The following is a 25,599-nucleotide window of genomic DNA, read 5'->3' as shown; positions in this document are numbered from 1 at the left end:
TCAGAACTTTTACCACCACGGCCGGCGATAAAAAATGCTAACACAGCTTCATAAAGGGGGGGAGGGTACTATATAGCATTATCTGCTTTGTATAGCTCTTTTTCTCTTTGTACGTGGGCATAACATATTTACTCGCTTCTATAGGGTACAGTTTTAAAAAAATGATATCTCCTCAAAATCATATAATCTTAAAATCAAGACAGTAAAAAAAAAATAAAAATAGTAATTTAAACAGAGAATGAAATTTAAAAGGGCTCCAATTACAAAGAAATTATCAATGGTAGTCTGATGTGAAATGCAGTCTTTTTAAACAGTGAGATTCTTTCGGCCTCTTTTACAAAGCCGCGCTAGCGGCCCCGAAGCCCATAGAGATTTAAAGGGCTTTGGAGCTGTTGCCGCGTGGCAGCTGCTAGTGTGGCTTTGTGAAAGAGGCCATTTATCTTTAAATTTTCACTTTAAAAAATCTCAGGGTTTTTTTTTTTCCTAATCGAACACTATTTCAGAAGGTAAACATACTCATTTGCTTGCTATTTCAGTATCCTACAAATGAATGAAAGAAGTGCATGAGGGGATGAAATGATCTGGCTACTGGGGGAAAAAAAAAGAGGAAAGGAAAAAAAAAAAAAATTAAAAAGAAATCCGGCATCCATAAGATTGAGATAAAACATATTGAACTCACATGTCCTCAACTGTGATATCTTTCAGGATCTGGCAGTAATCCACATTCCACACTGCCTGGTCGTCCCAAACTTTGGATGCCAGCAGAATTGCACCCAGTACAATTCGCTTCCAGTTTGCTGGACAAATATCTATTTCTGCGTAAGTTAAAAGTCTTTCAAGATATACCTGGGAAAACAGATTATAGTCAAAGCTTAGTAACTTATTTAACTACTTTTTTTTTTCTTCTTTGTAATTGTGTGCGTATGTGTAGGCATATACATATAGTTCAAATATAATCTTATGACACAATATTTTTGAGATTAACTGGGATCTCAAGTGCTCACAGCCATAGTATTGACGTATATTTCAAAATCAATGGCCGATACCGTGAGCTATCATTGAACCCTTATGTAATCTCTATGCATTTTATTGTGTCTACTTTTTTCTTTTATTATAGTTTTTCCTTTTATAAAATATATAAGTTATTTGTTTTATCATTCTCCGATTGATAGTAGCTGGGTATGGAGACCAAGAAGAAGTCTCTTTAGAATTGCTGTGAGACCCCAGTCTACAGAATCTTCATTTCATGTCATGATCATAAGTGAGTGAATGTTATCGCTTTCCTGACGAAGCCCCACATTAAAATTTGGGTGCGAAACAGAGATCTTCCGTAGAAAGAAAGTAAAATACAATATCCAATGAAGGAAGTGAGAATAAAATATTGAAGTGAATGAACATCAAGAGAAACAGAAAGAAAATAAGATAAGTGGTTTCACACTGTATGGGAAAGTAAAACAAATAACTTATATATTTTATAAAAGGAAAAACTATAATAAAAGAAAAAAGTAGACACAATAAAATGCATAGAGATTACATAAGGGTTCAATGATAGCTCACGGTATCGGCCATTGATTTTGAAATATACGTCAATACTATGGCTGTGAGCACTTGAAATCCCAGTTAATCTCAAAAATATTGTGTCATAAGATTATATTTGAATTTTGTGCGACAGCGCATTGTATCAGGTGGATAGTGAATTTCACAATAATAATTTAAGTGGTGGCATATACATATAGGACATATTTCATGTATCATAACCCCGAATAGACAGCCTCAGACCTCAACAATGTTGCTGCATAGCACAATTTTTCAGGGCGCAGTCTTAGCTCACCACTATCATCATTGGTCTAAGCTCTTCTTAGCAATCTTTTACCATGTACTAATTATAAATAATTTTTTTAAAAAAAAAACAACATAGGGCTCCTTTTACGAAGCCGCGATAGCGTCTTTTATCGTACGCACATTTTTAGCGCATGCTAACCCCTGCACTAGCCAAAAAACTACCACCTGCTCAAGAGGAGGCGGTAGCGGCTAGCACGGACGGCAAATTAGAGCACGCTATTACGCATGTTAAACCGCTAACGTGGCTTCGTAAAAGGAGCCCATAATAGTCTGTCTTTGTTTAAATAGTAACCAACGACTAGGGGGATCTCTCTCCAGCACAGACTATATTTCGCCGAAGCCTTATCAAGGATTTCTCCTTAAATAGCCATCCCCATCATTACTGCACTCAAACTCTTCCTGAAGAACAAGTGCGGTTATTATGGGGATGACTATTTTAGGGGAAATCCTTGATAAAACTACGGTGAAATATAGAGTCTATATCATACAGAGATCCCTTAGCCATTGGTTACTATTAAAAGCAAAGGACAGATGAGTATTATGTATTTAGAAATCTATATATATAAAATCGGAGGTATGTATGTGTGTATGTATGTATGTGTGTGTGTGTGTATGTGCCGCGATCACGCAAAAACGGCTTGACCGATTTGAACGAAACTTGGTATGCAGATCCCTCACTACCTGGGGTGATATGTTCTGGGGGTCTCTCGGCCCACAACTCTATGTTGCTTGCTCAAGGGTGGGTTCACCCAACAATTTATAAGGTCTTGCTCATGGAGGTGAAACTAAAAATGTTGTTTATAATCACGTTTTGCGTTAGTTGTATTGTATTCATTTTGTCAAATATTTCACATTATAATTTGAATATTGTACTTTTTATTAAGCTGTAAAACAATAATTTCATTCACCACTATAAAGTATCTTTATTTGAATCCATTTACAGTGTTATTGCTATAATTAAATACCCGTGCAATGCCGGGGCATCAGCTAGTTATTTATAAAGTTAACACAAAGATTGCTAATATGAGGTTAGATCAGTGGTCTCAAACTCAAACCCTTTGCAGGGCCACATTTTGGATTTGTAGGTACTTGGAGGGCCTCTGAAAAAATAGTTAATGTCTCATTAAAGAAATTACAATTTTGCATGAGGTAAAACTCTTTATAGTTTATAAATCTTTCCTTTTGGCTAAGTCTTAATAATAATATTGTAATCTATAGCTAAAGAGACATATGATCAAGAAACAGTTTAATTTTACTTTTGTGATTATGATGAGGGCCTCAAAATAGTACCTGGCGGGCTGCATGTGGCCCCCAGGCTGCGAGTTTGAGACCACTGGGTTAGATCAATGACGATAGTGGTATGCTAAGATTGCACGCTGAAGTATTCTGCTATGTAGTAATACTGCTGAGTTCCGAGGCTCTCTTCGAGGTTATGATATATGAAATATTTGGATGCTGAACTTTGAATATATCAGTCTGTGTGTGCAAGATGTTATCTCACAAATCTGCCTAACTCCATTCAAAAGTCCTTAATTCAAAGTTTTGTAATTATCATAGGTCCTCAGAGGGCCACCACGCACTCAAATGAGTTTCATAGTGCGGGGCTTTATGCACCCTTTCGTCACCGGACCTGTATTTTAAATTATATTTTAAGTTGTGTATAACATACGTCTTAATATTGTGACTAAAGTATGAGTATACTAAAAGTACTTAGCTTTTTGATTGACGCTAGTCGGGAGGGTAGAAACATAAATGTCCAACATGTTTGGCCCGTATATCTCACAGAGCTTTATCAAGGCTCCCTCTCCCTAAAAAGTTATAAATATATAAAGTCATATACAAATTTCCTAAGTATATTATACCTTACCCATGTAACCTATATACTTAGGAAATTTGTATATGACTTTTTATATTTATAACTTTTTTAGGGAGAGGGAGCCTTGATAAAGCCCTGTGAGATATACGGGCCAAACATGTTGGACATTTATGTTTCTACCCTCCCGACTAGCGTCAATCAAAAAGCTAAGTACTTTTAGTATACTCATACTTTAGTCACAATATTAAGACGTATGTTATACACAACTTAAAATATAATTTAAAATACAGGTCCGGTGACGAAAGGGTGCATAAAGCCCCGCACTATGAAACTCATTTGAGTGCGTGGTGGCCCTCTGAGGACCTATGATAATTACAAAACTTTGAATTAAGGACTTTTGAATGGAGTTAGGCAGATTTGTGAGATAACATCTTGCACACACGGACTGATTTATGTTAATAGTCTTCATTCAGGAAATAATCAAGTGCTGAGGTTTTCATCGAACTTTGAATATATTGCATTAAGTGCTTGTTTGGATATACATATAGGACATACATATACACACAGGGGGAATATTTACTGGCAGTTATAATGTGCTCTATACCCAGGGCAGGATTAATTCGTCGAGGGCCCCTAGGCACACAAGTACACTGGGCCCCTGCCCCGCTCCACCCCACCATGTGCCCAGGCAGAAACAGAAAGCTGCGTCAGAAGGAAGCTTTGGGCAAGCAGCACCGCTTGCAAAATTACAGTTCCTGTTGCCTTTCTTACCCACATTGCTTGCTTGTCTTATTTTCTGTCGATGGGGGGTGGGGGGCTCGCGTTGCCGATCGATGCTGGAGAGGCCCATCGCCGTTTGGAAAAAACAATGTTGATGCCTTCCTTCATCGGGCCCCCCTGACCATTTCGGGCCCTAGGCACGTGCCTACTGGGCCTATTGGTTAATCCTGCCCTGCCTATACCATTATTAGCATTGTCCTGCAGCCAAGTTTTTAATACTGTAATTCATCAATATACCATCCAACACACAGTATCCTATAAATCTTCAATCATTTTTTAATTCTCTTCTTAGGTCTTCAGAAGTGCCAATATTAGCCAAGTGTTTTCAATGGCTAAAATACTCCTCATTAGACCTGTTTATATTTTCTATAAAGTGTTCTTAGTGCTTTCAGTGCTCCGTGCTAAATCAAAAAGGTTTTTTATATATATATAAAAGCTTTTAACTTATCTTTTTGATGTTTTTTGCTTTGCTGTTCATAACGGGAAGGGGCCTGTCACTCCGACATGTTTCGCCCAAAGGCTGTATCAAGAAAAATCCCCTGTAATAGAAGATTATAAATAAATAGATGTTTTAAATAAAATAAAGCTTCTATTACAGGGGACTTTTCTTGATACAGCCTTTGGGCGAAACATGTCGGGTGACAGGCCCCTTCCCGATATGAGCAACAAAGCAAAAAACAACAAAAATGATAAGTTAAAAGCTTTTATATATATATTTAAAAAACTTTTTGATTTTTCACGGCGCAATGAAAGCACTAAGAACACTTTATAGAAAATATAAACAGTTCTGAAGAGGAGTATTTTAGCCACTGAAAACACGTGGAGGGGCATAATCGAAAGGAACGTCTAAGTCCATTTTCGTCCAAGTCACAAGTCATCCAAAGTAAAAAAAGTAGCTTAGGACACATTTTCGAAAAATACATCCAAATTTTTTTTCATTTCGAAAATCGTTTAACTATACATCCTGCCGATCTGTTATACATGCTGTAAGACTAAGTCTAAGCCTGCCCATGTCCCGCCCAAATCCCACCATCGACACTCCTCCTGAAACGCCCCGTTTAGCTATGGTCGTTCAGCGGCACTAAGAAGGCCTAGGTCGTTTATAAATATGTCCAAAACCTGGTTTGATTATCAGCACTTGGACGTCTTTCATTTATGACCATCCAAGTGCCGACTTAGGCCAGTTTTTGGACGTTTTTTTCTTTTGATTATGAGCCCCATGGCTAATACTTCTGAAGACCTAAGAAGAGAATTAAAAAATGATTGAAGATTTGTAGGATACTGTTTGTTGGATGCTATACCATTATTATACATATGTGCTGTATTTGTGTGTTATCTGCTGCAGAGTCCATGTTATATATAAATATAACATGGCTAAGTAATAGGTAATGCACAAAAAGGCATCAATGTAAGCTAGCCATTAGGAAATGACACTCAAGGTATTTAGTGTAAATTTACTTGTGAAACTCATTTTATCTACTACATATTGTTTGAAACGGTTCCTGGTTTCTGTTTTTCATTCTAGAAAAAAAAAACAGAACTTAACAGTAAAGTTCGAGCAGGCAAGTGCCATGCTTTTTTTTTTTTTTATAGCGCTAATCTTATACACCTTCCTGCCCACAGCTCTAGCTCCCAGTATATTAAGGACTCTTTCCAATTCTAGAGCTGCAGGAAGAACCCCTTCCAGCAATAAATTGAATAGTTTTATATACTTGCTAAGTTATCATCGTTCCTACCATATTCTTATCTCCTACATGACAGGGGCATTTATATATATATATATATATATTAGTCATTTCTGAAGACAATAATTTTTAAAGGCATTCTCATACAGCAGTGCTTTATGTACAGGAATAGCCTGTTACAAAGACACCCTCCTATTAATTTGGGTAAATTTATTTACGTTCAGCGTACATTTGTGTAAGTCTATCTGCCAGTACACAATGAGGAATAAAAGTTAACTGCCAAAGGTACATAGTCATGCTTGCATGTTCAGGGGGCCTCTTGCAGCTATGGAGCCTAGGACAGCTGCTATCTGCTCTCCCCCGCCCAGCTCTGTTGTCTAGTATACAGGGTTTTTAGATCTGAGAAGTTTGTATGCTTCTACCTGAAATGGTTTATATTCAAGTACTCTAGGTCAGTGTTTCTCAACTCGGTCCTGGAGTACCCCCTTGTCAGTCAGATTTTCAGAATATCCACAATGAAAATGCATGAAAGAAATTTGCAAATAACGGAGGCGGTGTATGCAAATCAAAGTTATGCCTATTCATTGCGGATATCCTGAAAACCTGACTGGCAAGGGGGTACTCCAGGACCGAGTTGAGAAGCACTGCTCTAGGGGCTTTTCTCTGTCTGTCCCAGCGGGCTCACAATCAAACTATGGAGCCTGTGGTAATGGAGGGTTTGCAGGCTCGCAAGAAGTAGCACAGGACTTGGACCCACCACCTCAGGGTGCTAAGCCAGTGGTTCTAACCACTAGGCCATCCCTGCCCCGGGAATCCTTTAATCAGCAGAGTAGAGGAGTGGTCTAGTGGTTAGAACCGCTGCCTTAGCAGCCTGAGCTGGCAGGATTGATTCCCATGCTGCTCCTTGTGACCCTAGGTAAGTCACTTAACCCTCCAATGCCCCAGGCACCATAGTTAGATTGTGAGTCCACCGGGACAGTTAGGGAAAATGCTTAAGAGTGCCTGATTAGATTGTAAACCGTCGTGAATCTCTCAGATTGCTATGTCAGTGAGCAGTATATCAAATAAGAAAAACTTGGGAACAATGGAAACAATCTTCAGGAGAAATATCTGGGAGAAAGGGTTTCTGAGGTTTTGGAACCATTAGGTATCTAGCCTTGGGATCCTAGGCAGGACCAGATTAAGATTTTGGCACACAAAAAGGTATTAAATTTAGCACAGCCTTCCCTAATGCGTCTACATTTAGCTACCCACTTCCCCAAGCAGTCAAAGCACTCTGAGCAACACCCATGATTTCTCTTCTTATTAAAAGTCCCTATTGTGCCTCAGCTTTCTCTGTCCTCCCTCAAAACTCCCTGTCCAACATTTAGGGTAGAGAATGACACGGTGACAGAATTCATCACCGTCCCCCATCCCCGCGGATAATCACGGGAAATAATCCCATGTCATTTTCTAGTGTCCATTTCAACCTCGGTCCTTCTACACCAGCATTCTTCAAAGCAGTGAGCCAAGGATAATGAAGCCATTGTGACATCACTGATGTGATTGGTTCTTAGGCACTGGTGGAATGAGGCATTATGACATCACAATATCTGCTCTGGATACCAGAGACTGTCATTCTGTAGTGTCTGTTTCAATCTCAATTCTTCTACACCAGCATTATTCAAAGCAAAGCTTGTGGGTCAGTGGTTGTGGCCATTCATACTCTGATTCTTCCCTCTCTCCTTAAAGAATGACATGAAGATGGTTTCCCGCGGTTATCCGCGGGGACGGGAACGGTGATGAATTTTGTCACCGTGTCATTCTCTAATTTAGGGCTCCTTTTACTAAGCTGCAATAGCGTTTTTAGCGCGCGCAGAATTTTAGCAGTTTTACTCTAGCCCTAAGCGAGAAAGGATGCCGCATTTGAGCTCCTCCATGAACCCTTGAGAAAGCCTTTTTGGCGAAACGGGTCCCATCGGGGCATGCTAGAGACACTGCATTAAAACGATAAGTAAACAGAATATATGCTGTCAATTAGTTTTTATTTCTGCATAAATGATACAGAAGTAAATAGATGAGCTACATCACATAAGGAGGCAATGAGATGAGCCGGTCAGACATATATTTGTTTGTTGCATTGACATCGATGACTTTGAAAGCCCTATTACCATCCTATTGTTGAATCCAAACAGTGAGGATTTCAGTTGCTGTGGTTGTTTCCATTTTGCCTCACTTTTTCATCTTTTCATCTTTTTAATGTTTAGATAGCACACTGGGGAAGCTGCTGAAGTAGGAAACACACAGAATCCAACACTAAGAGCTAGATTCACTAAGCAAATCCATCGTGTACCGATCGGTTTGCGAGCCCTTTGCGACCCGATTTCCCTCCTGCAGTATTCACTAACTGTTTTGCAATCCGATTCCGATCTGCGTATGCAAATGAGGGGAACTGCATACAAAGTAGGCAGGGACGCGATTCACTAAACAAATTTGCCGATTCGACTGTGCTGGCCGATCAACCCAAAAAGCCACTGCTGAGGACCAGTCGCTGACGCCCTTTCCGACTGCCTTCTGCCGCCCTGCTCTCAGCCCTGTCAGCCCCAATCTCCTGCTTCTCCGATCTGCCTGACTGCCTGCCCCGACTGTAGCTGTCCTGATCGCCTGCCTGCCCTGATCTGCCTGCCTGCCCTGACTGTAGCTGCCCTAATCACCTGCCTGCCCCGATCGTAGCTGCCCTGATTACCTGCCTGCCCCGTGCTGCTTGCCTGCCCCGACTGTAGCTGCCCTGATCGCCTGCCTGCCCTGATCTGCCTGGCTGCCCTGACTGTAGCTGCCCTAATCGCCTGCCTGCCCCGATCGTAGCTGCCCTGATCGCCTGCCTGCCCTGAGCTGCCCTCATCGCCTGCCTGCCCCGAATCTCCCACCCTTCCCCGCAGTGTAAGCCCGTGGTTTTAGCCCACAGGCCTTAAAGCGGGTTAAAACCACGGGCTGTAAAAAAAGTTGGAAGAAAAAAAAAAAAAAGTGCCAGGCCGGAAGTCCTGCGCATTTGCAGACCATCTAAAGATGGTCTGCGCATGAGCGGGGATTGCTATAGAGTGATTCATGCCGGCAGACGGGGGCGTTCCAGTTCCATGTTGCAGTTTGGTGAATTCGTCGGACCTGCCCAGATCGGGCCCGATCGGGCAGGTTAGTGAATCTAGCCCTAAGGCAGATAAGGTTTTGCCTCCTTTAATTTAAGTAAAGATAGGGAGCAGGGTTTCTGATTTCAGCCTTCATTGGAGATGGTTCCTGATCCGGGATCCTGTCAGTGGAGAAGTTTATCATCAAGAGATCTAATGCAAGAAAGCAGCGGAGTGCCCGAAGAGTTAAAGGTGGACTTTAAGGGGAGTCTTTTACTAAGGCGCACTAGCCTATTTAGTGCGCGCTAAATGCTAACATGTCCATAGAATATAATGGGTGCGAAAGCATTTAGCGCGCGCTAAATCGGCTAGCGCACAATTTTTTAAGAAAACAAAAAAGACATTTGAAATGTAAAGACTCATCTTGAAGGAGACCAAGCAAAGTTCTAGTTCAAAAATTGCTGATACTAAGGCCCTCTTTTACTAAGGTGCGCTAATCGATTTAGCGTGCGTTAAACGCTAACGCGTGTATGTTAGTCTATGGATGCGTCGGCGTTTATCGCGTTGTAGTTTTCTCTAAAGTGAGACCAAGGGAAAAAGTTGTTCTGATTTAAAAATTGCACTTTAGATTTGTTGTAAGAATAGTTTACAAATGAACAAAGTTGTGGTAAGCTTAAAGAAATTTGTGAAGGATAAACAAAGCACTTTATTTACCCCTCCCCCCTTTTACAAAACCGTAGCATGGTTTTTAGCGCCAGCCGTGGCGGTAACAGCTCTGATGCTCATAGAAGTCCTTTCCTATTTTGCACGCAACCCTTATAAGTATATCTTATTCATAGGATCCTCAGCGGCACCACTTAGAGCAAAATAAAATCTCATTGCTCTAAGTTTTACGTGTCAGCTTGTCATCGGGTCCTTTTTCTTTTTCTGTGTGATTACTTATTTACTATTCACTTTTGTATGTTTTAACTTTTATTTTATTATTTTAAGCATATACTTAGCTTAATCATGGTGGTCTCTGGCTAGGGATTTTCATGCCAACATGTTTCGCTTTCTGAGCTTTGTCAAGGCTTAACCCCTAACTATTATACCGCCAGATCTGAGGACGTAGTGGTCACAGCTTCTGGCGATATAATAGTTAGAGTTAAGTTAAGCCTTGACTAAGCTCAGAAAGTGAAACATGTTGGCATGAAAATCCCTAGCCAGAGACCACCATGATTAAGCTAAGTATATGCTTAAAATAATAAAATAAAAGTTAAAACATACAAAAGTGAATAGTAAATAAGTAATCACACAGAAAAAGAAAAAGGACCCGATGACAAGCTGACATGTAAAACTTAGAGCAATGAGATTTTATTGAACTCTAAGTGGTGCCGCTGAGGATCCTATGAATAAGATATACTTATAAGGGTTGCGTGCAAAATAGTGGAGAAGCTTACTATTTTGATGACCAATTGTAAGAATCTGGCACCCTTATGTTAAATTTATCATACAGTGCAGACTATATGACGCATAGAATTCCTTTCAGCATTGAAGATGCTACTGCCCCAACCGGCACTAAAAACCAGGAGGTTAGGTATAGATTTTATTAATGTTTTTTGTGCAGCCTCAGGGTTAAAGTATTTTTTCCTGGTTCATATCTTTTTTTAGAAAAGAAAAGATTTTAAGTCAATCAAGTACATCAAGGAAGATAAACAAATCGCAGACAAACTAAATTCCTTCTTTGCGTCTGTCTTTACGAAGGAAGACACCTCAACAATACCTGAAGCGGAGAAAGTGTTTCCAGGAGAAATAGAGGACAGCCTCACCACAGTTGAAGTGGACTTAGACCAGATATACTATCAGATCGACAAACTTAAAAGTGACAAATCCCCTGGACCGGATGGAATTCACCCGAGAGTCTTAAAGGAATTGAAGGTTGAAATCGGAGAGTTATTGCACAAACTTGCAAACCTGACAATCAGAACTGGACAGATACCGGACGACTGGAGGATAGCGAACGTCACGCCAATTTTCAAAAAAGGATCGAGAGGGGAACCGGGCAACTATAGGCCTGTGAGTCTTACGTCGGTTCCCGGTAAGATGGTTGAAGCACTGATCAAGGATAGCATAGTCCGGCACTTGGACGCACACGACTTGATGAAACCCAGTCAACATGGATTCAGGAAAGGGAAATCATGTTTGACGAATTTACTCCAATTTTTTGAGACCGTAAACGAGCAAATTGATAGTGGGAAGCCTGTGGACATAATATACTTGGACTTCCAGAAAGCGTTCGACAAAGTTCCACACGAAAGACTTCTCAGGAAACTACAAAACCATGGCATAGAGGGAGATATACAAAGATGGATAGGCAAATGGCTGGAAAACCGAAAGCAGAGAGTGGGCATAAATGGGAAGTTCTCCGACTGGGAGAAAGTGACTAGTGGTGTACCCCAGGGCTCGGTACTTGGGCCGATCCTTTTTAATATTTATATCAATGACCTGGAGGAAGGAATATCCAGTGAGATCATCAAGTTTGCAGACGATACAAAACTATGCCGGGCAATCAGATCGCAGGAGGATAGAGAGAAACTCCAGAGCGACTTGTGTCGGTTAGAAACATGGGCGGAGAAATGGCAGATGAAGTTCAATGTGGAGAAATGCAAGGTAATGCATTTAGGCAATAAAAATAAGGAATACGAGTATACAATGTCAGGTGCAACTCTGGGGAAGAGTGAACAAGAAAGGGACCTGGGTGTACTGATAGATAGGACCCTGAAGCCGTCGGCACAATGCGCGGCAGCGGCAAAGAAGGCAAATAGAATGTTGGGCATGATAAAGAAAGGAATCTCGAGTAGATCGGAGAAAGTTATAATGCCGCTTTATAGGGCAATGGTCAGACCACACTTGGAATACTGCGTCCAACATTGGTCTCCCTACCTAAAGAAGGATATAAAACTACTGGAGAGGGTGCAGAGACGAGCAACAAAACTGGTGAAGGGTATGGAGAGACTGGAATATGAGGATAGACTTATAACACTAGGATTGTTCTCCCTTGAGAAAAGGAGAATGCGTGGGGATATGATCGAGACCTTCAAAATACTGAAAGGAATCGACAAAATAGAGCAGAGAAGATTATTTACACTGTCCAATTTGACACGGACTAGAGGACATGGAATGAAGCTAAGGGGGGACAGGTTCAGGACTAATGTCAGGAAGTTCTGCTTCACTCAGAGAGTGGTTGACACCTGGAATGCCCTCCCAGAGGAGATTATTGCGGAATCGACCGTCCTAGGCTTCAAGAGCAAACTAGATGCATATCTCCTTAAGAGAGGCATATAAAGATATGGTGGACTATAAATTACGCCAGGTGTACACCTGGCGGGGCCTCCGCGTGTGCGGATCGCCGGACTTGATGGACCGAAGGTCTGATCCGGAGATGGCAGTTCTTATGTTCTTATGTTCTTATGTTCTTATTTATATTTTTAATCATCTTGTGAACTAAACTGGTGATTTATATTTTTAATCATTTTATGCAATAAACTATTATTTATTTATTTAAAACATTTATAATCCGCTTTTCTCCAACGCGACTAATCCAGGGCGAGTTACATATTAACATACAAAATAAATGATTCACATTTATCGTACAAAACACTTCAGAGACACACTATAACAAATTACATACTTACATGTCAAATCAAATTACTCATAACATACACGTCGCATCAACGACAAATTTCGTTTAAGGCCAAAACTGGCCAAACCCACACATACATCAAAATATAAAATTCCATAAGTCATACAAGATGCCTCAATAACAGACATCAATAAACCAAATAAAACAAACCAGACCATCGAACACCTCTGTGACCAGCACTCAGCACTCAAGAGTCATCACTCCTTCACCCTCAACCAAACTCAGACCCTATATTTCATTTTACAGAACAGGTGTCTTTTCAGCAGTTTCCTAAAGTTCTGAATATTTTGCTGCTGGCGAATGTATCCTGGAAGACTGTTCCATTCCCAGGGGCCGATGCAGTGAAAGACACTGTTTCTGGACGAGGAAAGCCTTAACTCCCACACAGATGGTACAGACAGATCCCAATGCTCAATTGAGCGGAGCAGTCGAGCCGGCTCACGCAGCAAGAGTGTTCATAGTCTAAAGCGCGCGAGGACAAAGGAGTGCCGACAACCGAGCGCGGACAACTGAGCGCAGGACTTCATCGCGCCAAAAAAACCCCATATTTTAAAGGGCTCTAACGGGGGGTATTGGTGGGGAAACACCCCCCCACACACACACACACTTTACTTAATAGAGATCGTGCTGGTGTTGTGGGGTGTTTGGGGGGTTGTAACCTCCCTCATTATACTGGAAACTTAACTTTTTCCCTGTTTTTTAGGAAAAAGTTAAGTTTTCAGTATAATGTGGGGGGTTACACCCCCCCTACATGGCAGCATGAGGCAGCGCAATCCCTATTAAGTAGAGTGGGGGTTCCCCCCCCCAAACCCCCCGTCAGAGCCCTTTAAAATACGGGTTTTCTTCGGCGCAATTAAGCCCTGCGCTCAGTTGTCCGCGCACCTTTGTCCTCACGCGCTTTTGACCCGTCACCGGCAAGATGCTCTGGACCAGGTGTTTAGGGGCCAACTTCTGTAAGCACATAAAGACATTCACCAGTAGCTAGTACCGTATCTTATCCTTTACTTTCAGCCAATACAACATACATAGTTTTAGACTCTTACGTTTTAACAGAACCACATACAACCAGAAGAAAATTAGGGATCAGAATTACTAAACATACATTACAACGGTCTTGGAAGAAGTAAACATCATCACTTTCAGAGAAGCAAAGCGCTAACCAAGGAAGGTCTGAGCAAAAAGATAAGTTTTGAGCAATTTTCTAAACTGCAGCAAATTTCTACAAAACCTCAAAGTGTCAGTTATGGCATTCCATAAAACTGGCCCAGCGGTTGAGAAACAAGATTTTTTTGTTCGCACATATCAGACCCTGTTCGTTTTCCTTGTATCATGTAACCAGCGATTTTCAGATCTTAGTGCTCTCGAAGGCCTGCACAACTTCAGGTATTTCGCCAAATAATTTGGCAAGGTGTCATAAACACCCTGTTGGACAAGTTTTAAGATCTTAAATTGAACACAAAATAATAGTGGCAGCCAATGTAATTTCTTTAAGATGGGAGAAATGTGTTTATAGTGAGATACTCCTATCAATAACCAAGCAGCTGAGTTCTGTATCATTTGTAATGCTTTGATACGTGTTAGAGGTAAATCTAGATAGATTCCATTACAGAAATCCACCTACGACAACACCATCATTTGTAATACTTGTCTAAAGTCCCAGTTAGTTAGCACGTTCTTCAAATGAGATAATTTCCACATAGCAAAATAAGTTGACTGAACTACACTTCTCCCTCCATATTCGCGGGGTGTGCGGGCGGACCATAGGCGTGAATATGGAAAAAACGCAAATAACTTTTTATATGTTATTCGCGGTTTTTAGAAAAAGTTGTCATTTTTATTATTGAAACTGTGAATAACTTTTCTACTGTTATTTGCGGTTTTTGAAATAAGCAGGGATTTCAGGGCTTGGAGCAGGCAAGCAGCGATTTCAGGGCTTGAAGCAGGCAAGCAGTGATTACCAGCGATTCAAAGAGAATTTAGGGCTAATAGCAGGCAAGCAGCGATTCCCAGCGATTTTCTCCATGCATGCTGGGAAGAAGCCTTTCTCTCTATGGATGCTGGGAAGCAGCATTTTTCTCAGTGCACACTGGGAAACAGGGAAGCAGCAATTTTGTGGAAGAGAGCATGGAAGCAGCGATTTTCAGAGTGAATGGAAAAAGAACTTTAATGATGATGTAATTTTGGGGGGCGGAGTCAGCAGCTAAAAAATCGCAAATAAGCGAATCTGTAGATACAGAAACGCGGATGCAGAGAGAGAAGTGTACGCTGGAAACCTGAGCTTTAAAGCAGTGGTTCCCAACCCTGTCCTGGAGGAACACCAGGCCAATTGGGTTTTCAGGCTAGCCCTAATGAATATGCATGAAGCAAATTTGCATGCCTATCACTTCCATCATATGCAAATCTCTCTCATGCATATTCATTAGGGCTAGCCTGAAAACCCGATTGGCCTGGTGTTCCTCCAGGACAGGGTTGGGAATCACTGCTTTAAAGGATAGTTTAGTGTGTTAGCCTATGGACGTGTTAGCGTTTAGCGTGTGCTAATCAGCACACTTTAGTAAAAGAGGGGGCAAATTTCCTTTACTTTCGTGAAAGGACTTTACACTGAAAGTGTCCTCAACACCCTAGAGCAGGGATAGGGAACTCCGGTCCTCGAGAGCCGTAGTCCAGTCGGGGTTTCAGGATTTCCCCAATGAATGTGCATGAGATCTATTTGCAGGCACTGCTTTCAATCCATGTTCATTGGGGAAATCCTGAAAACCCCGACTGGACTACGGCTCTCGAAGACTGGAGTTTCCTACCCCTGCCCTAAAGATATAGAAGCTTTCTGAGAAGCAACTGCAAATGGGTTACAAGACTTGGTTATTGAGGGCCAGAAATTGATTATATTTTCATTTTTAGTTTAAGGATTACAGTATTTCTTTGATTTTTTTTTTTTTTTTTTGCTGGTTCCATGAGTTTCGCTTAACAGAGAGTCTACTGTAAAAGCAATTACAATCAATGCAGATGGTCACACAAGAAAGCTAATGCTGCCTCACGGGCACTCACCAAGGTAACAATGGCACATTCAGCAGTCAGCTGCGCAGCACTGAACAACGTTCGCACGAACCGGTAAATCTGCTTCTGCTCCGGGTCATGCTTCTCATAGTCTAGAGGCACCTCAGATTTCTAGGGAAGAAATATGATTAACGGATTACGATGCTAGCATATAGGGACAGAGAAAACAACAGAAACTCTCACATACATACGTACTTAGCCTGTCAACTTCCAGGTAGCCTAACTCACGCATGCCGGGCCATACCAGGGAAAATTTGAGCCTAAATCTGCTGAATTCTTGCAAATAAGATAAAACAGAAGTCTCAGTCTCAAGAAAGACAAAGTAGAGGAGTTTACCGAAAGAGGATGTAGTTTTTCATCAAAAATGTCTAACAGCATCCTTCCATTTGTATCCCTAAAAAAATGAAGAGAAAATTACCTGTTTTAATGTTCTTTCTAATCTGTACAGGAGGGAGACAGATGAATTTATTTCTAGTTCTACCCTATCAACAGAGCTTATGAGGATCTGCCCCACACAAATAACATGCACCAATATGAAATATTTCAACTCCTTTGAGAAAGGAGTATACCTAGTGTGACCATATGGCGCCAGAAAAAAGGGGACGGATTGAGACATCCGGGTTTTACTTCCATTGAAAGCAATGGAAGTAAGGAGAACAGATTGAGACATCTTGGTTGCTTTCAATGGAAGTAAAACCCGGATGTCTCAATCCGTCCCCTTTTTTCTGGAGCCATATGGTCACACTAAGTATACCAGACAGTAAGGGAATTTTTCAAGTACCTTTCTTATTTCTAATCTTAATGTATATTTTCTGTAAACCGCTTAGAACCTAACGGATGTAGCGGTATATAAGAAATAAATTACATTACATTACATTACATTACATGTCAAACTCTGGCCCGCGGGCCAAATCTGGCCCGTTGGGTGTTCACAATTGGCCCGCCAGACATTTTTTAAACTTTATAGTAAATATGGCCTGCCAGTACGAATCGCTGTCGCTCTTCATTCGCGTCTGCCTTCACCTGGTCTCCTCTTCAAAGAAGCCTGCTGATGCGATCCCGTACGTCAGAGGAGGAGCGGGATCGCATCAGAAGGAACGTGCTACCGAGGTGGAGAGCGGCCTGCGAGGTTCTCTACAGCTGCTTTGAAGAGGAGACCAGGTGAAGGCAGACGCGAATGAAGAGCACCAGCAGCAGCAGCAGTTCGTGCCAGTGGGCCAGAAGAGACCAGGAAGCTGGGATGGAAGGAGGTTAGGAACGGTGGGCCTATTCTGAAGGTGAGACTGGCAAGAAGAAGGGGGAGGGAGAACATACAGGCCTTTGGGACAGGGACGGGCCCTGTTGTAGAAGTAACCAGAGGGAGAGAAGAAGGGGTCCAGATGTGCATATGCTGGACTGAGTGGAGGGTGGGGTTGGGAAGAAATAAAACAGAGGAGAGGGAAGGAACAGAAAGAGAAAGAAGTGGACACAAAGGATGGTGTGGAGGGGGGATAGAGATACTGGATAGGTGGGTAGTTGGGAAGAGAAACGGAGAGATGGTGGACCCTGGGATGGTGGGGAAGGAGAGATATATTCTGGATGAAAGGGTAGTTGAGAAAAGGACAGATGGTGGATCTGGGGATGGTGGGGGTCCATTGCTGCAGCAGCAGATATGGATATGAAAAAAAGGAAAGATGCCAGACCTCCGGGGGAGGGAAGGGAAACGGAAGGGGAGACAGAGATGGAAGATGGAAGATGGATGGTTAGCACGGAGAAAGAAGAAAACAAGAAATGGGTAGGAGACCCTGGCAAGCGAGTTATCAGAAGACAACCAGAGCCTGGGACCAAATAATGTAGAAAAAAATAATTTTATTTTCTGTTTTGTGATTACAGTATTTATTTTGTTTATACAAAATGATGTGGGGTTGAAGACGTTGTAACCCTATACTTCTACTAAGACTACGCCTTAGTCACTTAGGGGCCCTTTTATTAATTAGCGCAGGCTAAATTGGTTAGCGTACCTTAATTAAATGACCCCTAATTATCTTAATTAAAAATTCAGCCCGCGGCTTAGTCTTTTTTTCAGATTTCGGCCCCTTATGTGATTGAGTTTGATACCCCTGGAGTACATAAACCCAGTCCTGGACAGCAACAATCAGCTCTCATTTAGCCAATCTGTCAAACCAAACAAAAATCTCATGAATATTCATGATGGAGGACTGGCCTAATGGTTACAGCTGCTGCCTGAGACCCTGAGGTTTGATTCCAGTGCCTGTTCCTTGTGACTCTGGGCAAGTCAGTTAATCCTCCATTGCCCAAGGTACTATACTTATTATGAGCCCACCAGGACAGATATGGAAAATTTCTAGAATACCTGATAGAAAAAATTGTACACCACTCTGAACTTCCTCAAGATAGGGCAGCATATCAAATGCCAATAAACAAATCAAAGCTTTGTGGGGCTGTCGATGAAATCCTTAGGGAAGGTAATTTTTAAAGTCATTTCAGCAGGTAAGGCATTGTTTATCTGCTGAAAGGGGCTACCAATTTGCGTGTACTTTTAACTGTTTTAGGGAAGAGGCATTCTGGCAGGGAGGGAGAGGGAATTTGAAACTATGCCCATGCTTCCAAATTTTCCAAAAGCATGAACATATTGTTATTTAGAAAATTTAACAGCACAAAATGGCAAGTGTTTTGTACATGTGTGTGGATAATTTTCCTGAAATAGTTTTTAGAGAGAAAATAATGTGCGTGCTTTTACTTTGAATCTCAACGTTGCAATTTATATATGAAATTCTGAATATTTTTTATGCTTATTGTGTTTGAATGAACAAGAAAAAGTACATGAGTAGAAAGAAAAAATAAAGTAAAAGAAAAATATAGGGTTTTTTGGACCAATGAGTGAGAACAGACTCGATGGAAACTGACAGATGTATGCTTTATTAAAATCTGCAGTCTAGTTTACCGAGGTCCTTTCTCCTATTGTGAAGTAAATTAATTGACTGCACTAGTCAATCCATTAATTTAAAATGCAAACTATATGATTTGATGAAAAGTATGTGCTGCATTGCAAGTTTGATCTTATTTGGAGAGTCATTATTGGAAGTGATCAGCATCCCTCCGGGGAAAGTGTGGCTCACTGGTAAACTCTCCATCCAGAGGTTGTGAGATCAAATCCCAGTGTTGCTCCTTGTGACCCTGGGCAAGTCACTCAATCCTCCAGTACCCACCACTTTGAATGCCAAAGCTACAAAAAGGCAATATACAAGTCCCCTTTCCCTTCCTGCTACAAAATGATCCTCATTACACCAAGGCAATAATATATTCCAGCATATTAAAGACTAGAGCTCTCCTTCTCTATCCCCCATTCCAGAAATGCTCAGGTCTTCATGAGCCAACTATCTCAATTTAGTTTTATCAGTTAATAAAGCAATTAAATGAATAATGAAATATCTATTTTATTTTATTTATTGATATAGAAACTGCTCGCACTGCAGGGAAGGTGGCAGAGAGTAGGAGCTCGGGGCAGAAAGCAGGGCTGGAAGATCGGGGCAGAGAGCAGGGACAGGCACCGCATGTTTCATTTTTGGGGCAGAGAGCAGGGCTGCAAGATTGGGGCGAGCAGCCAGGCGATATGGGGCAGAGCAGAGCTGGAGAGTCTTTAAGATGTTTTCGACTGGTCCCCAGCAATCGCTTTTCAGGATGAGCGGAAAGCCCAGTCGAATCGCAAAATTTGTTTAGTGAATCGTGTCCCTGCCTACTTTGCATGCAGTTCCCCTCATTTGCATGCATGGATTGTAATCGAATCGCTACACAGGTTAGTGAATAGTGCAGGAGGGAAATCTGGTCGCAAAGTGCTCACAAACCAATCGATTTGCTTAGTGAATCTAGCCCTAAGAAGTTTACAAAGCTCCTACTGGATGACTACTTGAACTCCTGTGCTCAGCCCATTGAGGTTATATTGGAGAAGGAACTAGAGCAGTCCACGCAAGAGTTAGAGGAAGACATCAGAGCAATAGAGAGGCGTCAAACACCTGCACAGGTACCGCGTGAATGAGAGAAACACAACTCTGGAGTCCCTCAGAGAGAGGCTTTTCCAGCTTTTCAGCCTGTAATTGTCCCTGCCCTCCCCCAAATCCTATACAAATGCAGACCTATAATGTCATAACATAACATAAAAATTTACTTCTATACCGCAGTCACCGTTAAGTTCTAAGCGGTTTACAAAAGAAAAATAATACAGAGAAATGAAAACTTTTAATCACCTAAATAATTGATAAGAGCAAGATGTCGCGATTAGAGAAACTAAATCCGTATCCCAAGCTGCTGCCTGGTATGACAAAAGGCGAAGATGGTATCTTTTAGATTTATACCCTTTGACCGATGGGAAGATAAATAATGCATGTGAACGTCTGGAATTTTTATTATTAGTAAAAAGTATTATTAGTAAAAAGAATCTAAAAGATAGGTGCCAAACCAGTCAAGATCTTATAGCAGATATAACCGAGCTTAAATCTAACCTGAGCTTCCAAAGGGGTTACATGATCATACTTTTTCAAATTGAAAATAAGTCAAACAATACGTAATCTGCGCAGGTTTTTTTGTGTGCCAGCCAGATGGACAATATTACAATAGTCCAGTTGACTCAATACTAAAGATTGAACCAGCAGTCTAAATGAAAAGGCATCGAAATACACTCTAATTGTCTGTAGTTTCCATAATGCCTTTTCTGTCCAAGTTTAGACTGTAAGCTCTTCCGAGCAGGGACTGTCTATAAATGTCCAGCATGCCTTTCAGCGCTATATAAGTGATTCATAGTAGTAGTAAGCTGTGAGCGCATGTGCAACCCACCACTACTTCTGGCTCTGAACTGTCTTAGAGAGAGAGAGATAGTGCTCAACCTAATTTACTCAGACTTTGCTCCTCAGAAATTTGCAATTCCAAAGTATTCTAACACTGAAGTGTCTTGAGTTTATGTTTTGTTGAAAGGCACAACATGTGAACAACGCCATCATTATTATTCTCACCACGAATCATAGCTCAAGATCATGGAGAGAGAGATAGTGCTCAACCTAATTTACTCAGACTTTGCTCCTCAGAAATTTGCAATTCCAAAGTATTCTAACACTGAAGTGTCTTGAGTTTATGTTTTGTTGAAAGGCACAACATGTGAACAACGCCATCATTATTATTCTCACCACGAATCATAGCTCAAGATCATGGAGAGATGTTTCTGGACTATATGCTATATGTTAAGGAAATATGCTTAAGATTACTATTTACTATATTTTCAAACAGTTCCTAAAAAATGCATAAGGGGGCGCAAGGATGACACATTACATTCCTACACTCACACTGTGTGCTAGGATCTGTGACTGAACTATTCATTCATCACTTGCATAGAAGAGTCGCCTGAACAAAAAGAAAAGTTGTAATGATTTAAAAAAGAAAAAGTGAGCTCATAGGTTCTAAGGCTACTGTTCAGCTACCTGAGGATTCTGTTCTTAGGGACCAAAGGGAGCATGGCAAATCCTCTTTCACCAGGCTGAGATGCGGATTAGTTTCTGCCCCTACATAAATTCCTCTGTTAGGTTTTCTCTGCAATTTTTTCCCTCACTATTCAAAATCTCTTTGCAACTGCATACTCATACTGGAGAAGCATTTTCTGCTTCAAAACCTAGCCATTTAATCTACTGTGCAATCACAAAATGGAATATGAAACACTTTGCACTGGAGAAAAATCAGTATAAAGAAAAACACAAAGCAGGTGGTAATACCAATATTGCAAAAAGCCAAAAAAAATGATTTGTCGTAGCCTAATGGCTATTGCAGTGGACTGAGATTCTGGGGAACTGGATTCAATTCCTACTGCAACTCCTTGTGGCCTTGGGCAAGTCACTTAACCCTCCTTTGCCCCAGGCACAAAACTTAGATTGAGAGCCCTCTAGGGGCAGGGAAAATATCTGCATATTATGTATACAGTACTGCATACGTCTAGTACTGCTAAAGAAATGATTCATGAAATATCATTACTGAAAAATTATGCTGGTTTATATTTATTTACCGCTTACTTTTGATAAGATGTAAGCAGTTTACAATACAATTTACATAAAAAATAGGGAGCGTCAAGAGAGCCAGTGAGCTGCAGGCATTTGGTTGGTTGCCCTTCTCCTGTGACTTCGGGGTCCTTTGCAGGATGGTACATCAGCACATCCGCTCCCTCCAACATCGGGAGCGTCGTGAGAGCCAGTGAGCTGCAGGCACTTGGCCAGTTGCCCTTCTCCTGTGACTTCGAGGTCCTTTGCAGGATGGTATATCAGTGCGTCCACTCTGCGGAACGTGGGCCCAAGGAGCACGCACCTTTGGAGCGTTCAGCTGGTTATTCTGCTCAAATTTTCATGGGGAAAAGAAAAGGTGGTGTGAAAAAGAAGACGGTCTCTTTGGAGATTCAAGGTCCTATGGTCAAACATCTAATTCCAGCGATTCCATCTTGTGACCAGCCAGGTATTCTCCCTGCCAAGGTCCCTCCGGTTCCTGAGCCTGATCATATCTCCTTTGACCACCAGAGGGAGCACAAATTGTCTGAGGAAGAGTTAGGTGATATTTACTCAACCAGCCACCAGGGGAGCCCAGGAGGCCCCTGGAACACTGCTGACTCACCTAGAGTAGGGCGTTGCCCCAGAGTACTTAAACCAGCAGTGGAGAACAGACAGGGAAGCCAGCTAGGGAGGAGGTTTATGCCTTTTCTCCCTAGGGAGTCCCCTGGGCCAAGCAGGAGCAACAAACCCATTCCAATGGAGCTGTTAGAAGCTGGACAAGCTAAGGAGCTGCTGTTTCCAGAGGAAGAACAACCCAAGGAGTGTGAGGAAAGTCTTACAGAGTGTGCTCCTGATTTTCCTGAAGCCATGCAGGTGGACTGGGCCTCCACCTGCAAACAGTAAGTTGGATTTTGCACTTGACTGCTTGGGGACTATTTTTGTTTTGCAAGCTAGGAGTGTGATTTATTGGGAGAGGTTTTGCTAACACCCTGGGAGGGAATTTTGAAAGCCTGTCTAGAGGCCTTATTTTGCAAAACCTGACACTCTCCTATCCTGGCAGTGAGCTGAACTGGCCAGAGGCTTTATTGGAACTTTGGGCACTAGAGCTAGGGAACAAGTGCCATGAACTGTATTTGTGTTTTTGAAACTGCCTGCTTGGGAGTAGTCAGTACTAGCTCTGAGGAGAGCTGAACTCTCAGACACAGCTGAGACTAAGTTAATGCTGAGAGCAAGCCAAGAACTTTATTGTGTGCTGTTTATTTTCTTGCTTCTTATGACATTTTTGTTTTGCTGCTGTTTGGGAGCATTCTGACAAGTTTGGCAGCTATATTGAAAGACTACTTACCTTTATGAAGGAATGAATAAAATGGTATTATTTTCCTTTGAATTATAATTGTGGTAACTTTGGTTTTTTTTTTTTGATTCCTGTTTGGAATCCAGTCCTGCAGGGTGACTCCATTTCGGGTCACACGTTGGTGTTCTATTTTTGTGTAACCACTGGGAGTGCTATTGAGCCCTGTCCTGGGCTACAGTGGGCTACATAGTTTGGTATCAGGAGTGGGATATTGCACCTCCTGCAGGACACCCAAGGAACTGCAATTGAAAAAAAAAAAAAATGTTTTTGTTCTGGACTTTATTTTTTTTTTTTTTGTGCTGTGTTTGGAAATACATGGCTGATCTGTTTTTGGATTGAGATTGACTGTTTATTGGTTTCTGAGAACCGGTGCGACTGATCCTGTGACCTATCCGGTGGGAGGAGTCTGTGTGACCAGATCCGGAAGTAGGACAGTTCAGCAAGGAGCAGTATTCCTGTTCCAGTCGAGGTTCGAGTAGGAGCTGTGTTCCAGTCCTGAGGGAGGATCGGGTGGAAGCCAGTTCCAGGTCGGGAGCAGAGTTCCAGGAGGACCCAGAGGGACCAGTGAATCCAGGCCGAACCCAGTTCCGGACTGGTGACAGCACGGGCGGTGCACCCAATCAGCACAAAGGCGCAGATTCATCAGTGCCTCCGGTAAGGGTACTCGGGGTAGCTGGTGAGGATTAGGTAGTGCTGGTTGGGGAGGACTGGAGACTGGGGGAGGTTATTAAGAGGGGAACTCTCTCGATACAGCCACACTTGGGTTCCTTTTTTCTTTTTGTTTGCCTTTCAGGACTTCGCTATGGAGCAAGCCCAGTTATTGGCAGCGCTGGCCGGAGAGCGACAAAGGCAGGCCGAGGAACTTAAAGGCATTCTAAGGTCCAGTGAGGAACGGTGGCAAGCCAGCCAAGACACTATGTTGTGGCAGCATGGAGAACTGATGATAACCATGCAGGAGCAGGCAAAGATATTTGCGCAGATTCTACAACAGACAACTGCACAACCGGTCCGTCCAGAGATACCGAGTATTGTATCTCCAGCTCCGATAGGATGGAACCCCCTGACAAATTTGAACCTGTGCAAAATTGCGCCTGGAGACGCTCCGGACGATTTTCTTTGCTCTTTTGAGCGGATAGCGGTGGCTGCTGGGTGGCCCCAGGAGCAATGGGTATTCAGGTTGTTGCCCTGCTTGGCCGGGGAGTCCCTAGCAGCATTCCAGACCCTAGGCCCCGAGCACGCCAGCAGTTACTCCACTGTTAAAGCCCATATCCTAGATTATCTTGGCTTTACCAGCGAGCATTACAGGCAAAGGTTTAGGGCGACACAAATGTTATATGCAGAAAGGCCCAAGGCTTTACTCCAGCGTCTTACCAAGCTAGCTGAGAAGTGGCTACAGCCTTTCTTGAATGACGCTAGGGCCCTATTCACGGAAATTGTGAAGGAACAGTTGCTGGATGCTGTCCCCAAGAATATTAGATCTTGGGTGAAAAAGCAGAATTGTAAGACGCTGGGACAGGTCCTGGAAGTTGCGGAAGCCTACCTTGACTCTCAAGAACCCTTAGGAGAAGGCCCGGGTACAGTGCAGGGACACACCCCTAGACAGAGTTTGGTGGAACGAAAACCCCCTTCTAAGGATTCATCAGCTCCTTCACTCAGGCCTAACACTCAGGGGGGGAGAGGAAGTGTTATAGGTGTGGAAAAGCCGGACATACCCAGAGGTTCTGTCGGGAAAGAAGAGACTTTGTAATGTACCGGGAGTCTAACAGAACAGACATATCAGGATGCCAGGTCCCAGTATGGGTAGCTGGGGAAAGATAGTGGCATTATTGGACACAGGGGCTGAGCAATCTGTGATTTCACGTCAACTGTGGAAGCAGGTTGAGGCCTCACCCTTAAGGAAGGGGAAAATGAATAGTGTGTCTGTAAGATGTGTGCATGGGGATTCTAAAAGTTACCCATTGGCTAAAATAGAGCTCGAACATGGTAGGAAAAAGTATAACCTACATGTTGCTATCTTGGAGTCTTGCCCTTTCCCTTTAATTCTAGGTAGGGATTGGCCAGGATGGAGGAAGTGGGTCAGACAAACTAAACCAGTTCTTAGTAAAACACAGGTTGAAATACAACCACCTACTAAACTGGTGTTTGGAGCCCAGGTTAAGGGGGGTCGGAACCCTGATAGGAAGAATCGGGCGAAAAGACCAGGGTGGTGCCCCACGCTTAGGTGGGTCCCACTGTCTGAGAGTGCCAGAGCCCCCACCCAAGCATACT

The 25,599-nt window shown here is 42.3% G+C and overlaps 1 protein-coding gene across 2 annotated transcripts in view; it reads right to left on the bottom strand.

The window, feature by feature from the left end:
* Positions 1-25,599, bottom strand: part of CCNY (cyclin Y) — a 384,247-nt gene that overhangs the window by 61,530 nt on the left and 297,118 nt on the right. For both annotated transcript variants that reach the window (XM_033931526.1, XM_033931527.1), the window contains 3 exons: positions 16,297-16,354; positions 15,952-16,071; positions 680-846 (listed from right to left, as the gene is read on the bottom strand). In XM_033931526.1, coding sequence (XP_033787417.1) covers positions 680-846; positions 15,952-16,071; positions 16,297-16,354 — 345 coding nt within the window. The remainder of the gene's footprint in view (positions 1-679; positions 847-15,951; positions 16,072-16,296; positions 16,355-25,599) is intronic.

This window comes from Geotrypetes seraphini, chromosome 2 (genome assembly GCF_902459505.1).
Source record: "Geotrypetes seraphini chromosome 2, aGeoSer1.1, whole genome shotgun sequence".
In the NCBI taxonomy this organism is placed as follows: Eukaryota; Metazoa; Chordata; class Amphibia; order Gymnophiona; family Dermophiidae; genus Geotrypetes; species Geotrypetes seraphini.
The sequence above is the reverse complement of the archived record's forward strand: the minus strand, read 5'-3'. Positions and strand labels throughout refer to the sequence as shown.